This window comes from Harpia harpyja, chromosome 15 (assembly GCF_026419915.1).
Source record: "Harpia harpyja isolate bHarHar1 chromosome 15, bHarHar1 primary haplotype, whole genome shotgun sequence".
In the NCBI taxonomy this organism is placed as follows: Eukaryota; Metazoa; Chordata; class Aves; order Accipitriformes; family Accipitridae; genus Harpia; species Harpia harpyja.
In genome coordinates this window covers 30,658,439-30,675,166 of record NC_068954.1, presented here as the reverse complement: position 1 = coordinate 30,675,166, position 16,728 = coordinate 30,658,439, and the positions used below count along the sequence as shown (strand labels likewise).

Below are 16,728 nucleotides of genomic sequence, written 5' to 3'. Positions count from 1 at the left end.
GGGACAGAGGGATATGGGGACATGGGGCTATGGGGACACGGGGGCAGAGGGATATGGGACCACGGGGCCGTGGGGATGTGGGGACACCGGGATATGGTATCATGGGGACACAGGGACATGGGACAATGGGGTCCTGGGGACACGGCTACGGGGACGTGGGACCATGGGGCCCTGGGAATGGGGAGAGACAGGAAAAAGGGACGTGGGACCATGGGGACCTGAGGTCTTGGGGCTATGGGGACAAAGGGACATGGGGCAACAGGGTCCTGGGGAGAGAGGGATGGGGGACCACAGGGGTATGGGGCTGTGAGGAGCCAGCGGCGTGGGGCTATAAGGGGTGGGGGACAAGGGGACAGAGCTGGATTGTCCCCAACCCTGCTCAGCTCCCGCCACCCCTAGAGAGGGGGGGACACATCCCCTCCGTGCCTCAGTTTCCCTTTGAGCACTGAGGGCCGCAGCAGAGGAGGAGCGTGGGAGGAAGGCAGAGCCCATCCCTGTGATGAAGCTGCCTGGCCTCAGCCCTGCTGGCGCAGGAGAACGGGGCACGGCTCTGCTTTCACGCCTTAGCAATCCCTTTATTGCTTTGGGGGGGGGGGCAGCCAGGAAAAAGGAGAGGGGGGTCCGTTACATTAGTGCCTAACGAACTTGGCGTGCTAACGAGGCCGGAGGCGGAGGAGAAGGGGCGAACCCTGTCCCTGAGCTCTGTGCGGGGGTGCGAGGCGGCCGGTGAGGTTTTGGGGGCAAGAAGTTGGGGGGGGGGGAGAAAGAGGGGGGGTCTCACCTTAACACCCCCCCCAGTGAGCCTTAGAGTGCTCGGAGACCCCCCGCCCATAATTTAAGACATAAATTATAATTGCTAACGAGGAGCTGCCACCAGCCCCAGGGTGGGGGGGGATGCAGGGTTTTGGGGGGGGGGGGGGCAGCACCCCGTAATAAATATCCCCAGCGGCGCAGAGGAGGATGAGGATGGAGGACGAAGGCTCAAATCTCCAACAAACTGCCGGCCTCGGGACTACCGGCATCTTTACCGGGAGAAGCCGGAGGCTGCCGAGGAGAAGCGGGGGGCTGCTCCCCACCAGTGCCGGGGGGGGGTTTGGGGGGTCCGGCTTCAGCGTGGGTCTTCTGATGCTTGCTGAGATGATCGCTACGGGTAAAACGCTTGCTGCAAAGGAGACACGTGAATTTTTTCTCCCGCGTGTGGGTACGGACGTGCCGTTCCAGCTCGTCGGAACGGGTGAACCGTTTGCCGCAGAAAAGCCAGTTGCAGACGAAGGGACGCTCGCCCGTGTGCCAGCGCAGGTGGGCCTTCAGGTGGGATGCTTTGCCGTACACCTTCCCGCATCCCGGAATGTGGCAGCTATGAACCGGCTTCCGTCGGGATCCTCCCGGACCCCCCAAACGCTCCAACTCTTGGCAATTAGGACAATCGCAGGCCGGACGACCCCCTAACGAACCGCCGCGTGGTCCCTTAGGGGTTTCGCCCGGGTTGGTTTTAGGGGTGGGGGGGCGCGGCGGGGTTACTGGTGTAGGGGGGGGGGTTGAGAGCCCCGAAATCGGAGCCGTAAGTGGGAAGCGGGGGGCTGAGGGTGGGCTGGCCCTGCAGCGAGCCCTGCAGCCCCTCGGCGCCCGCCGGCCCCCCCAGCCAGCCCCCGTTAGGGTGCACGTCCCACCAGGAGGGTGCTGCCGGCCCCGAGCCCCCCGGCAGCCCCCCGCCGATGCCGCCCTTGTACCAGGAGCCGTAGGGATGCGGCATCTCCAGCGAGGGGTAGACGCCCGGCAGGCAGTCGCCCGGTGGGTGTCCCTTGGCCGTCACCACCACGGGGGCACCCAGCACCTCCTGGGCGCCGGTGGGTGCCGGGAAGGGGTGGCCGAAGGGGCCGTAGTCGGGGCCGTAGGGACCGGGCGATGCCTGGGGGCTGGCCGAGGGCGAGAGCAGCCCCGGGGCGCTGGGGAAGGCGGCCGTGTAGGAGTCACCCATGGCGGCGGCGGCGGTGGTGGTGGCGGGGGGACGATGGGTGGGAGCACCCCGAGGTGGTGGGGTCGGCGTCAGCGGGGGCACGGGGCCATGGTGCCTGGTGGCCTGTGGGAAGAGGGAGATGGGTGTTAGGGTGCTGGGGGGAAGGAGAGAAAAGAGGCGGGGGCACCCAGTGCAATGGGGTAACTAGTGCTGGGGGGCACCCGGTGTCGTAAGGTGCCTGGTGCCATGGGGCACCCAGTGCGATGGGGTAACTGGTGCGATGGGGCACTCAGCGCTATGGGGCACCCTGTATTGGGGTATTGAGGACCACGGGGCACCCAGTGCAATGGGGTAACTGGTGCGATGGGGTAACTGGTGCGATGGGGCACCCAGCACTATGGGGCACCCTGTATTGGGGTATCGATGACCACGGGGCACCCAGGGCGATGGGCACCCAGTGCAATGGGGTAACTGGTGCGATGGGGCACTCAGCACTACAGGGCACCCTGTATTGGGGTATCGAGGACCACGGGGCACCCAGTGCAATGGGGTAACTGGTGCGATGGGGCACCCTGTATTGGGGTATCGAGGACCATGGGGCACCCAGGGCGATGGGCACCCAGTGCAATGGGGTAACTAGTGCTGGGGGGTACCCGGTGCTGTAAGGTGCCTGGTGCAATGGGGCACCCAGTGCGATGGGGCAACTGGTGTGATGGGGCACCCTGTATTGGGGTATCGAGGACCATGGGGCACCCAGGGCGATGGGCACCCAGTGCAGTGGGGCACTCAGCCCCGTGGGGTACCCAGCATCATGGGGCACCCAGCCCCAGGCAGCACCCGCACCCCGGCTACACCCAGCCCTGCCACGACACCCCTCACCTCCCTCCTCACCTCACCACCCCCCCAGTGCTCCCCAATCCCTCGTGCCTCAGTTTCCCCCCACCTCCCAGAGCTGAGAACACCCCATCTCCACCCCAAGAGCAGAGGGATCCTCGCAGGGGCTTCTCCAAGGGCTAATAGCAGGGTTGTGCTGGCGGTGGTGGGGGGCCCCCCTCACCACCACCCCCCGGCCTCCCCCTGCTCCCAATCTCGGCTCCTTCTGCCTTTATGGCCTTTTAATCGAATTATACTGTGGCCTCCCCCCTCCCCGGGCGACTTCCTCTGCTTTTATGCCCTTCATGGCTTTCAGCTGCCGCGGGCTGAGACCGGGCGTCATGAGCTGGTCCCCCCCCAACCCTAGTTTTTCCCTTTATTTTAATTTTTTTAAATTTATCCCTCCCCTTCACCCACTTTGTGGCTTTTCCAGCTTTTTTTGGGGGGGGGGGGGGGTGTCCCCCCCCCTTTTGCCGTGGTTATTGCGCCTATTTTTAAGCCGGCCCCGGCCGCGGCCGCAGCGCGCTCCCGGTTTTCCAAGGATAACAAGGGCCAGGCCTGTGCCCCGGGAACGCTGCCCTGCCGCGAGAGCCGAGGTAATTAAAACCAGGGCGAGCGTCTAACGGAGGCACGCTTAAAATAGTGTAAACCTCCCATAAATCAGCTCCGCTTGCGCCGGGAAATTAGGAGCAGGGCAGGCGCCCCGGGGAGCCAGGAGCTGCGGGCTGAGAACGGCGTGAGCTCGGTGCATGAGTGGCTGCTGCAGGGCTGCTTGGGGGGGGGGTGACAGCTGGTGGCTTCGTGGCTCTGCGTGGCCTCTGCTGTGTCAGGGACACCGACCCTTCCTGCGTGTGTGTCCCCCCACTGCTCTGGAGCAGCTACCCGGGGTGGGATGGGTCCAGCCCCTGCTCTGGGGGTCCCTGGTCCCCAATTCCCAGTCCCTTGTCCTTGATCTCCAGGCCCTGGTCCCCAAATCCCAGTCCCTGATCCCCCAAGTCCCCAGTCCCTTGTCCCCCAAACCCCAGCCCTGTCCCCAGACCCCAGCCCTTGTTTTCTGACCCCAGTCCCTGTTCCCCAAACCCCGTCCCAGTCCCTGGTCCCCATCCCCATCCCTGATGTGCTGCTGCTCCCAGCCCCGATCCCAGTGGGTGCCCCCCTAGCCCCTGCCTCAGTTTCCCCTGCCACCATGCCCGTGACCCCCCCAGGCCACCCTGCCAGCGCCCGTCCTCGCTCGGCCCCAGCTTCCCCCCTCTCCCTGTCCCGTGATCCCAGATGTCCGGGACACCCCGTCACCGGGGGCCCTGGCTCCCCCTGCTCACACGGTGGAGCCGTCCCCAGTGGGGGGACAGTTTGGGGTGAAGGTGGCACTTGGCGCCATCCCCGTGTCCCCGTCCCCTCCCTGGGGATGGCAGGGTGCGGGTCCTGCTGGGGTGGGGGACACCAATGTGTCCCCTGTGGGCACAGGGACAGTGGCGGGGGGGGGGGATCAGGCCCCGTATGGGGATGGGGGGCACTGGGTCCCCATCTCCTGGTCCCCACGGCTCCCAGGGACCACAGTGGCCTCTGGTGCCAGCCCAGTGTCCTCCCAGGGACCTGCGCGTCCCAGGGTGGCCCTGTGCCAGGGACAGACGTGGCCCCATCACCGTGGCCTCGGGGACAGATGTGTGTGTCCCCCCCCCCCCCCAAGGGGTGCCAGACTCCTGGGGACGGACATGTTCCCATCAGCTGGTCTGGGGGTGCCGTGGCCCTGGGGACAGACGTGTCCCCATCCTCAGGTTGGGGGGGCAATGGCCCTTGGGGACAAACCTGTCCCCAGCGCCAGGTCCTGGGGCACAGCGGCCCCATCCGCTCGCTGCCAGCACCCCGGGGTCCCCCAGTGCTGCAGGACCCCGGCGGTCCCCGGGCTGGGTCTTGGTGGCCCGTGTGGGGGTGGCAGTGGTGACAGGGTGGGGCTGGGGGGGACGGGGACAGGACACGACACCCGTCTGGAAAGAGCCACAAAGTCCCGGCACTGAAAATATCCCTGAAGCCACCAACCTGGACGCCTGGGTCCTCTCCAGGCCAAGTGCCATGGCGGGGGGGGGGGTGTCCCCCTTCCCGGGGGGGTCCCATATCCCAGGGGACCCTTCCTGACTCGAGGGGGGTCTCCTTTCCTGGGGGGGGGGGGTGTCCTGTCCCAGGGGGATCCCCTATCCTGGGAGGGTCCCGTATCCCGGGGGGCTCCCCCATCCTGGAGGGGGTCCTTGTCCTGGAGGGTCCCTGCCCCGGTGGTGGGGGGGCCACCCTCCCCAGAGGGTCCCATATCCCAGGAGCGTCCCCCATCCTGCGGGGTCCCTGTCCCGGGGCGGGGGGGTCCCCCATCCCAGAGTGTCCCAGCCCCGGGGGGGCTCCCCCCCCGTCCCCCGAGGGTCCCTGTCCTGGCAGGTCCCGTACCCCGGGGGGGTCTCCCCCCCACCCCCCCACCCCTCGTGGAGCGGGTCCCATATCCCGAAGGGTCCCTGTCCCGGCGTGGGGGATGTCCCTCATCCCGAAGGATCCCTGTCCCGGGGCTCCTCACCGCGCTCCGGGGCTCCGCGGGTCCGGGGATGCCGGGGATGGGGGGACCGGCCGCGGGGATGCGGGTGTCCCGGGGTGCCGCTATCCCGGGGTGCCGGTATCTCGGGGTGCCGGTATCTCGGGGTGCCGGTATCTCGGGGTGCCGGTGTCCCGGGGCTCGGTGCGGGAGGGAGGGAGCTCCGCGGCGGCCGCCCGCCCCGCTGTGCCGCTGCGGCGGGGCTGGGCCGGGCCGGGACCGGGGCCGGGAGCCCTGCCCCGAACCGCCCCTCGCTGGGGGGGGGGGGAGAAACGGGGAGGGGGGGGTGTCGGGGGAAGGGCAGGGGGAAGGGGAAAGGGAAAAGGAAAGGGAAAAGGAAGGGACAGGAAAAGAGGAAGGGAAAAAGAAGGAAAAGAGTCTGAGGAAAAAGAACAAGGAATAGAAAAAGGGAAAGAAATTAGGAAAAAAAGAAGAGATAAGGAGAAGAAAGGAAAGGAGAAAGGAAAAGAAAAAAGATGTAAGGAAAAGAAAAGAAGGAAGTAAAGAAAAAAGTTGTGAAGGGAGGAAGACAGGGAGGCTGAAGGCCGGGGGAGGGAGGTGGGGGCTGGGGGACAGGGACGGGGATGGGGGGGCAGGAGGAGGGGGGAGAGAAGGGGAGAGGAGTGGGGAGGGGGAGGGAAGCGCAGAGGGGCTGCGCTGGCAGGAGGGGAAGGGGAAAAAGGAAAAGGCAAAGGAAAAGAGGGGAGAAGAGGCTGGGGAGGAAAGGGGGAAGGCAGAGGAAGGAGAGGGGGAGAAAGGGCTGGGCGGAAAGGGAAGGGGAAGGAGGGGATGATGATGGGAAAAGTGCTGGGAAGGAAAAAGGAAAAGGGGGAAGAGAGGGATGGGAAAGGGAAAGGACAGGGGAAAGGGAAGAAAGGGACAAAGGAGGAGGGGAGACCTGGGGGCACCCAGGGGCTCGTCAGCCTGTCACTCCAGGATCTGCGGGGGTGAGATGGGGCGAAACCACCCCAAAAAGGTGCCAGTGGGGATGGAGCAGGGATGGGGATGAGGGTCTGGGATGGGGGGGACAAGGGCTGAGGACAGGGACAGGATAGGGATGGGGACAGGGTGGGGACCAAGGAGGGATGGGGCCAAGACAGGACCCAGGATGGGATGGGATGTGGATGGAGCAGGGATGGGGACGAGAGGGGACCAGGGTTGGAACTGGAGGGACCAGGAATGGGGCTGGGGGAGCAGGGATGGGGACAGGAGCCAAGGATGGGGATGGGGTGGGATGGAGCTCGGATGGGGCCGGGAGGGCCAGGGATGGGGACGGGGATGGGGGAGAGCACGGAGGGAATGACTTGGAGGGGCAGAGCTGGGGACAGGGACAAGGGACACTTGCAGGGAGCAGGGTTGGGGACAGGGACACGAGTGGCCCTGGAGATGGGGCTGGGGATCCCCCCATGCCTCAGTTTCCCCACTATGGAGGAGTTATTCCAACCACTCTTCCCCCCCTTTTTCTTTTTTCTCCCCCTTTTTTTCCCCCCTTTTCTTCCTGTTTTCCCCTTTTCTTTTTTATTTTCCCCCTTTCCTATTTTTTTCCCCCGACACGGCCGTTTGGAGCCAGCGGGGCCCTTTCCCAGCCCTGAGTCAGGGCTTTCCGCTCCGGAGCCGCCGGCGCCGCGGCCGCCCGCCGAAGGCCGCAACCACCGTCCCCCCCCCTTCGGTCCCCCCCCCTTCGCCAGGGCTCCCACTGCCCACGACTGGGAGCAAACTGGGACGGCCGCTCCATCCCTCCTCTTCCTCAGCCGGCGGGGTGGGGGCACCCCGTGGGCTTTTTTGGCGGGGTCACAGGGGTTTGGCTCCCACCGACGTCAACCACGAGGGTTTGGTTCACCGCGGGACGAGGCGGGGGGAGTTGGGAGCCACCCGAACGCCTGGGTCCCCTAGATGGGGGTGCAAATTGGGGTTTGGGCCTCCCGCCGGCTTAGGGGTGGCGGGGACCCCCCCCGTGTCCCCCGGGACCCTTCAAAGCTTGGCGGTCGCCCGCCGAGGGGAGCGGGGGGGGGGATGCGAGGGCTGGCGGCGGCGGGGGCTGATTACAGGGCGGCGCCGGGCCCGGCCGCCCACGGGCCCCACGGCCGCACTCGGGGCCCCCGCAATTACCCGGGTATTTATACCCCGGCCGGACGCCTGGGTTCGTTCGCGGGGGCGGGGGGAGACGGGAGGGGGGGGCTCCTTCCCCACGGCCCGTCCTCTGGTTCTGCTTCCCTCCGTCGGCTGTCCATCCTCCGTCCATCCCTCCATCCATCCATCCTTCCATCCCTCCTGTCCTTCTCCATCCTTCCCTTCCCACCTCCATCCCTCCCTCCTTCCCCCCCATCCCTGACTCATTTACCCACATCTATCAGCCCAGCTCAGCCCCCGTGACATGAGTTTGGGGGGGTCTCAGCCCCCATGGCAGGAGTATGGGGGGGATTTCAGCCCCCGTGACATGAGTTTGGGGGGTCTCAGCCCCCATGGCAGGAGTATGCGGGGGTCTCATCCCCATGACATGAGTTTTGGGGGGATCTCAGCCCCCATGGCAGGAGTATGGGGGGGATTTCAGCCCCCGTGACATGAGTTTGGGGGGGTCTCAGCCCCCATGGCAGGAGCATAGGGAGGGAGTTTAGCCCCCGTGACATGAGTATGGGGGGGTCTCAGCAGGATGGAGGTTGCAGTCCCCAGGCAGGGCCGGAGGTGTCCCCATCCTGGTGCCTGTCCCCAGGGGCCGGGGGACACCTTCCCCCCCCCAGCTGTAACCATGCCCCCCCCTTGCGCGGAGCACGGGGACCCAGGCGTCCTGCGGTAAGCGCCAGCAGCTGGGCTGGGGGCACCGCGGCCCTTCAAAGGGGAGCGAAAATCAGCCCACGAATCGCTTCCATGTGTGCGCGGGTGGGGGCACTGGGAGTGGGGACTGGGAGTACTGGGAATAGGGACCGGCAGTACTGCGAATGGGGAGCACTGGGAATGGGGACTGGGGGTGTTGGGACATGGGGACTGAGGGTATTGAGAATAGGGAGCACTGGGGATGGGGACTGGGGGCACTGAGAATAGGGAGCACTGGGAATGGGGCACTGGGAGTGTGGTACCCCCCCCAGCACAGTGTCCCCAAGCCCCCCAGCCTGGTGTCCCCAATGGCACAGTGTCCCCAAGCCCCCCCCCCATAACAGAATGTCCCCATGCCCCATGGCAGGCCGCCAGCCGGGGGACACCGGGGGTGGCCCCACGCGCCCCCACCCCGCTTGGCGGCGGTGGCCACCGCGTCCCCTCTGTCCCTTGACCCCCCCGCCGTTCTCCGGCCCCCGGATGTTTCTCTTGCGGTCGGAGGCCCCGAAATAGCGGCGGCCCCAGCGCGTGTGGGTGCGCCGGCCACGGCGTGCCAGCGCCCGCGGGCTCCAGCCGGCCGTGGGGACGGGGGGGGGACGACGGCGGGGAGTCTCTGAGGGCTCATAGCGGGGTTGAGCATTCCCCCCCCCCCCCCAAGCACCCTGCTGGCTTGGCCTCCCCACCGATGTGGGGGACCCAAGTGTTCGAGTGGCCCCCCGGCGTCCCACCGCTCCCCCAAGTTCAGCCCTGCTGTGGAAGTGGGGGGGGAGATGAGGGTCTGGGGGGGGACCCATAGGGTCTGGGGGGGCCTATAGGGCATGGGGGGACCTGTAGGGCATGGGGGGGAGACAGGAGGGGAATAGGGGGGATCTGGGGGGTCCATGAGTACACAGGGGACATGGGGGGACCTGGGGGGTCCCAGGGGAACATGGGGGACCTGGAGGGACCCATGGGGTCATGGGGGACCCAGGGGGACATGGGGGAAATTGGGGGGACCCATGGGGTCATAGGGGACATGGGGGAAACTGGGGGGACCCATGGGGTCATAGGGGACATGGGGGAGATTTGGGGGGACCCAGGGGGACATGGGGGAGATTGGGGGGGGACCCATGGGGTCATAGGAGACATGGGGAAGATTGGGGGTCCCATGGGGTCATGGGGGACCCAGGGGGATATGGGGTACCTAAGGGGACATGGGGGAGATTGGGGGGGCCCCATGGGGTCATGGAAGGACCCACAAGCACCAGGGGCACCCGGGGGGACCCAGGGGATCTGGAGGGACCTGAAGGGACATTGGGGCTGTGGGGGGACCCTTGGGGACAGAGGGAGACCCAAAAAGACAAGGGGGACCAGGAGGGACCTGGAGAGACCTGGGGGTCCGGGGGGGGGGGCTGGGGGGGGTCCCCAGGCCCCGGGGAAGCCGGGGCAGAGGTTGCCCCGGGGCCAAGCCGTGCCCACGCCCGTGGCGCTTCCTTCCCACCCTCTAATTATCCCCCGGCCGGGCTGGAAATAACTGCGGTGGCCACGGGGGACAGGCCTGGCCCGTGGGGACACGGGGGACGGACCCCGGGGGGGGGGGGGGGGGCAGGGACGGACCCCCAGGCTGGCAGGACAGACCTCGGGGTGACGGGGATGGACCCCAGGTACCACGGAGGAGCCCCCCCCCCCCCCGATCTACAACTCCGTCCGTCTGTCCCCCATCTGTCCCCCCATCCATCCCTCCCCCCCCACCCCGTTCACCCCCCCCCCCCCGCCATGTGGCTCTCATTGCGCTGCGGTGCAGAAGCCGCATCAAAGCGGTGGCAGCGGTGGCCGCGGGGGTGGCACTGGGGGCCCTGACCCCCCTCCAGCTGCCAGAGGACCCCCCCCAGGTTGCCAAGAGGCTCCCCCCCCCCCAAGCTGCCATAGTGCCGTGGGTCCCCCCTAGGCTGCCAAGGACCCCCCTCTCCATGGCAATCTGGGTCCCCCCCCCAAGCCCTAAGACCCCCCCCAAGCTGCCAGGGACCCCCCCCATGGTGTCCTGGGACTCCCCCCCAAGCTGCCAGGGACACCCCCCCGGCCCTGAGACCCCCCCATGATCCAAGCTGCCAGGGACCCCCCCCATGGTGTCCTGGGACTCCCCCCCAAGCTGCCAGGGACACCCCCCCGGCCCTGAGACCCCCCCCATGATGCCCTGGGTCCCCCCAAACTGCCGGGGACCGTGGTGCCTTGGGTCCTCCCAGGTCCCCCCCAAGCCCTGTGGCCCCCCCCAGGCTGCCAAGGACACCCCCCCCCAGTGCCCTTGGCCCCCCCCCCCCCCCCGGGGCCATGCCCTGTCCCGGTCCCCGTCCCTGTCCCCGCGGTCGGGCCGGGCCTGGCTCGCTCCAGGCTGCATTTCTGCGGTTCCCAACCCAAAATTGCTGGGAGTCGCCCGGCGTCGCCCTGATTCCTCTGCGGGCCGCGACCTGCGGGGGGGAGCCGGGGGGACGCCCCCGGGGGGGCCCGGGGGGCTGGGCACCCCAGGCTGCTCCCACTGCCCCCCACCCACCCGCCCCACTGCCCCTGTGACCCGCCCCCGTTTCCCCATTTCCTCCCAGACTGGTCCCAGTGTCAGCGTTACCCACCCCAGTGCCTCTGCCACCACCCCCCCCCCGACTGGGCTGAGCACCTCCATTCCCTCATCCCAGTGTCCCTGTTCACTTCCCAGACTGGTCCCAGTGTCCCCATTACCACCCCCAGTGACCCCATTCACTTCCAGACTGGTCCCAGTGCCCCCATTACCCACCCCAGTGCCCCCATTCCTCATCCCAGTGTCCCCATTCACTTCCAGACTGGTCCCAGTGTCCCCATTCCCTACCAGACTGGTCTCAGTGCCCCCATTACCTACCCCAGTGCCCCTGTTCCCCCTAGGCTGGTCCCAGTGCCCCCATTCCTCATCCCAGTGTCCCCCATTCACTTCCAGACTGGTCCCAATGCCCCCATTCCTCATCCCAGTGTCCCCATTCACTTCCAGACTGGTCCCAGTGCCCCACATTCACTTCCAGACTGGTCCCAGTGCCCCCATTACCCACCCCCAGTGCCCACATTCCTCATCCCAGTGCCTTCATTCACTTCCAGACTGGTCTCAGTACCCTGATTACCTACCCCAGTGCCCCTGTTCCCCCCAGGCTGGTCCCAGTGCCCCCCATTCCTATCCCAGTGTCCCCATTCACTTCCAGATTGGTCCCCAATGCCCCCATTCCTCATCCCAGTGTCCCCATTCACTTCAGACTGATCCCAGCATCCCCATTCACTTCCAGACTGGTCCCAGTGCCCCCATTACCCACCCCAGTGCCCACATTCCTCATCCCAGTGCCCTCATTCACTTCCAGACTGGTCTCAGTACCCCGATCACCTACCCCAGTGCCCCTGTTCCCCCCAGGCTGGGTCCCAGTGCCCCCCATTCACTTCCAGACTGGTCCCAGTGCCCACATTCCCTACCAGACTAGTCTCAGTGCCCCCATTACCTACCCCAGTGTCCCTGTTCCCCCCAGGCTGGTCCCAGTGCCCACATTCCTCATCCCACGCGTCCCCCATTCCCTACCAGACTGGTCCCAGTGCCCCCCATTACCTGTCCCCAGTGCCCCTGTTCCCCCCCAGGCTGGTCCCAGTGCCCCCCATTCCCCATCCCAGTTTGCCCCCATACTGGTCTGCCTCCCTGGCCAGAGCTGAGGGCTCCTTAGTCCCCCGTCCTGTGTCCCCAGCGCTAACACAGACGGTGTGAGATGGGGACAGGGATGGGGACGGGACAGGGACAGCGATGGAGATGGTGACAGGGAGGAAGGATGGGGACAGGGACAAGGATGGGGATGGGGACTGGGTTAGGGACAGGGTTGTGAATGGGACAGGGACAGGGTTGGGGACAAGACAGGGACAGGGATGAGAACAGTGACAGAGCTAACAGGGACGGGACAGGGTTGGGGAAAGAGAGAGGTCTGGGGACAGGGACGGGACAGAGATGGGGACAAGACAGGGACACTGACAAGGTTCAGGACAGGACAGAGCCAAGGATGGGAATGGGGGAGAGGAACTGGGACAGGACAGGGGTAGTGTTGGGGACAGGCATGGGGACAGGAGCAAGCACAGGAAAAAGACAGGGCGTTAACAAGGTTGGGGACAGGGATAGCTTTGGGAAATGACAGGGATGGGGATGGGGACAAGGACAGGATTGGGGACAAGACTGAACAGGACAGAGCTGGTGACAGGAGAGGGTTGGGGTCAGAACAGGGTTGGGGACAGGACAAGAGAGGGTTGGGGACAAGGCAGGGCTGGAGACAGGGCAGGGTTGGGGACATTGTTGGAGACAAGGACGTTGTTGGGGACAGGACAGGAGATGTTTGGGGTCAGGACAGGACTGGAAAGGTTTGGGGACAGGACATTGTTGGGGACAAGGACAGGGTTGGGGACTGGACAGGACGCTGTTGGGAACAGGAGAGGGTTGGGGACAGGCCAGGACATTGTTGGGGACAGGACAGGGCTGGAGACAGGGCAGGGTTGGGGACATTGTTGGAGACAAGGACAGGGTTGGGGACAGGACAGGACGCTGTTGGGGACAGGACGCTGTTGGGGACAGGACACTGTTGGGGACAGGACAGGGCTGGGGACACTGTTGGGGACAGGACAGGGCTGGGGACATTGTTGGGGACAAGGACAGGTTTGGGGACTGGACAGGACAGGAGATGTTTGGGGTCAGGACACTGTTGGGGCCAGGACAGGAGATGTTTGGGGTCAGGACAGGACTGGAAAGGTTTGGGGACAGGACATTGTTGGGGACAAGGACATTGTTGGGGACAAGGACAGGGCTGGGGACAGCCGGGCCAGGCGCCCCCGCCAGGCGGCAGCAGAGACCCGCGCCCGGGGGCGGCACTGACCGGCTGCGGCCACTGGGGACTGGGAGGGACTGGGAGGGACTGGGGGGGGACTGGGAAGGATTGGGAGGGACTGGGGGGGGACTGGAAAGGATTGGGAGGGACTGGGGGGGACTGGGAAGGATTGGAAGGGACTGGAGGGGACTGCGGGGCATTGAGGGGGGACTGGGAGGGGGATTGGGAGGGGATTGGGAGGGATTGGGAGGGACTGAGAAGGATTGGGAGGGACCTGGGGGGGGACTGGGAAGGATTGGGAGAGACTGGAGGGGACTGCGGGGCATTGAGGGGGGACTGGGATGGGGATTGGGAGGGGACCGGGAGGGATTGGGAGGGACTGAGAGGGGACTGGGGGGGACTAGAGGGGTCTGGGGAGGGATTGGGGGGCTGGGGTGCTAAGGGGTGGGGGACTAATGGGAGGCAGCTGGGTGCTACTGGGATGGGGCGGCAGCGGGGTTAATGGTGTGCTACTGGGGAGGGGGTGGGCTACTGGAGAGGGGGGTCCCGGTGGGGGTAGTGGGAGTGGGGGGCAATGGGGTGTTACTGGGGTGGGGGGGTGATTGGGGGGGTCCAGTTGGGGTGGGGGGTTATTGATGGGGGTGTCCCAATGGGGAGTAATGGGGGGGGGGCAATGGGGGTACTAATAGGGTGGGGGTTAAGGGTGGGGGTCCTAATGGAGGGGGGGGGCTACTGGAGAGGGTCCCAGTGGGGGTAATTGGGTGGGGCTTAATGGGTTGGGGGGGCTACTGGTGGGGGGTTAATGGGATGAAGATCCTGATGGGAGTAATGGGGTGCTGCGGGGCGGGGGGGGGGTGAGGGGTGCTAATAATGGGGGGCCCTAACGGGGAGGGGGGTGTGTGTCTAGTGGGGTGGGGGCTCTGCGGTGGCTCTCTCCAGCCCCCCCCCCCGTGCCCCCCAGCCCCCTCCCCCAGGCCCACAGGGACCCTTGTCCCCCATTGTCCCCCCCGCAGCGGGGCAGGACGGGGGCTTGCCAGGCGTGGGGGGGGCAGGAGGAGGAGGAGGAGGAGGCAGCCTTCGCCCCGGGGAGGCACAGGCAGATCTGGCCTTCGCCCCGTGCCGCGGTGACGTGACGAGTTGGCCAGGACTCAGCCCCGGTGACAGGATGGGGTCAGTCCCCGCGTCCCCCCACCCACCTTGTGCCCTCCCCACCGCCGGGCCCGGCTCTTTTGGGGGCAGGGGGCTGCGAAGCGCAACCCCGGCAGCGTCACCGACCCCGGGGGACGCCGCGATGGGGACAAACTAACCAAGAAACCACGAGTTTGTCCCCTTCCCCGGTGGCACGGCACCGTTGGCAATCCCCAGAGGGGAAACTGAGGCACGGGGCTGGGTGGACGCACGCTCTGTGTCCCCGTGTGACACCGCTGCGGGTCAGGAGGGGAAACTGAGGCACGGCGGGGGACCGGTCCCATCCACGGCCGCTGACGCCGCAGCCGGCGGGACGCGGGCCCGGATCAAAGGAATCGCCGCGTTCGCTCGGCGCGGCGGGGGGCACAGGGACGGGGACCCCCCGCCTTGGCCCCCTGACGGCTGCGGCGGAGGCGACTTCAAGGCCGCAGCGGGGTCTGGGGTGAAGCGGCGGCCGCCTCCCCGCCGGCACGGGGTTTGGGGGGGGGGACACAAAGTCACCGCTTTGCTCGACGGCAAGGGGACAGCGGGCAGGACAGTTGCCCCCTCCCACTGCCAGGGTTTTGGGGGACAGGCTGCGTACGGTGCCGGAGGCAGGATGAGGGGCTGTCCCCAAAACCCACCAGCTGCAGCGGCTGGGGGTGGGGGGGGTTTGGTTTTATTTCTCCTCCCCAGGGCGGGGGGGTCTCTGCTCTTCATCCGGCGTTGTTTTAATGACACCGGGGGTTCGCAGGCGGCCGGTAGGGCCGGTGCCGCGGCGAGAAGGCGAAATAAAACGGTTCCGCTGGAAGCGGGGGTGAGGTCGCGGTGAGCGACGGCAATTTTCCAGCTGCGGGAGTGAAGGGAATTAGGCCAAAAAAGTGGAAAAATAAAATGGTCACGGGGAAGACGGCATCCGGGCGGCCGGCGGGGGCGCCGGGCGAGGGGCTCGCTGGCCTCGGCAGTGCCTCCAAAATCAACAGTGGGGTGTGTGGGGGGGGTGCTGGGGTGGGGGGGCCCCCCACGCCGTGACACCCCCCCCCCAGCCCGTTACTGGGGGACATCAAAGGGCAGTGGCCGGTGGGGACGGGCAGCGGGTGGGAAAGCGGGGCGTCGGGGGGGGACACACACGAGACGCGGCGCCGTGCGGGGCAGGCGGCTTTGATGCTGGAAAGCAAAAGAAAGAAAAAAAAAAAAAGAAATTAAGAAATTTAAACGTCACCTCTCATGTGTCATCCCCCCCGCCTCGTTTGTCACCGGCTGTGCCCGTCTCCCGTCCCCGGGGACCCTCACACCTCGTTTGCCTTCAAAAACCTCGTTTTTCGTAAACCAGGGGCTTTTTGCTGTGAACTCCCCCCCAAAAAAACCCGCCCAGAGCAGGGTTGACCGCAGGCACGGAGGGGCGAGGCCCAGGCGTCCCACGGTGACAGTCCCTGTCATGACAGGGCTGGGTGCCGTGACAGGACGTGGGGCATGTCGTGACAGGGACTCCAGGGCCCGCTGTGGTGACAGGGGCCCTGGGGATGTTTACACAGCGACGAGGCCCCTGCCGCGGGCCTGTGAGGACAAGTCGCACACCCGGATGGCGGCTGTCGCGACAGGGCTGAGGTGGCTCGTGACAGGAAAAGCTGACGGAGGGGGGGAAAGGGGGGGAAGGGGGCGAAAAGCGGCACTGTCGCGACACGGCCCGGGTTACCGAGCCGGCGGGGACGCCGCCGGGGCTGTGGGGCGACCGGCTCCCGGCAAAGCGGCGGCGGCGGCCGGGGCGGAGCCAGCGCCAAAATGGCGCCTTTTCCGCCACATTCCCGGCGCCGCCAAGCCGTCCCTCCAAGGGCGCAGCCCGGCCGCTCGCCCCGCCTCCCCGCGGCACCTATTGGCCAGTTTGAGACGGACCGCCGTTCTCATTGGCGCGGCGCCCCGCCGCGGCCGACGCCTCCGAGCGAAGGATTGGTCAGCGCTCCCGTCAGTGTGCGAGCCCGCCTTCCCCCGCGGCTCGAACCGCGCGGCCGGTTGGCGCTCCCCGCTGCCAATCCCTCCTCCGCCCCCGCCTCCCCCCACCCATTGGCGGCGGCCCGCGCCCATCACGCCGCGGCCCACGCCGCCGCGGCCGCTCCCATACGGGGTCTCCCTGCGAGCCCGCGCGGGCGCCGATTGGCCCCCGCCACCGCCGGCCCCCCCCCCCCGCTCCCCCATTGGCCACCGCCCGCGGCGCTCCCCCTCCCCCACGGGGCGGGGCAGCGGAGGCGGCGCCCCTCCCGCCCCCTCCCCCCCTTCCACCGTCCCGCCCTCGCTTCCCGTTGGCCTCCCTACCCGTCACTCTCCCTCCCGCGGCGGCATCCTATTGGCGGACACGGCGGCGGGGGCGGACCGCGGGGCCGGGGCCGCGGCGCTCGGCTCCCTCCCTCGGCAGCCCTTGGCGGTCACCGGCGGGGTTAGGCAGCCTCGTCAGCGAGCCGGGCGCGCCCGCCCCCCCCCCTTCCTCCTCCTCCTCCTCCTCCCCCCCCCCC

General features: G+C 67.2%; 1 protein-coding gene across 1 annotated transcript; it reads right to left on the bottom strand.

Annotated features, from left to right (window-relative positions):
* Nucleotides 1-561: 561 nt before the first annotated feature.
* On the bottom strand, nucleotides 562-16,701 carry SP7 (Sp7 transcription factor). The gene is given in 3 exon segments (XM_052809385.1): nucleotides 562-1,506; nucleotides 1,508-2,080; nucleotides 16,532-16,701. Coding segments are annotated over 2 exon segments (996 nt in total). The 5' UTR covers nucleotides 1,979-2,080; nucleotides 16,532-16,701; the 3' UTR covers nucleotides 562-981.
* Between the last annotated feature and the right edge of the window lie 27 nt (nucleotides 16,702-16,728).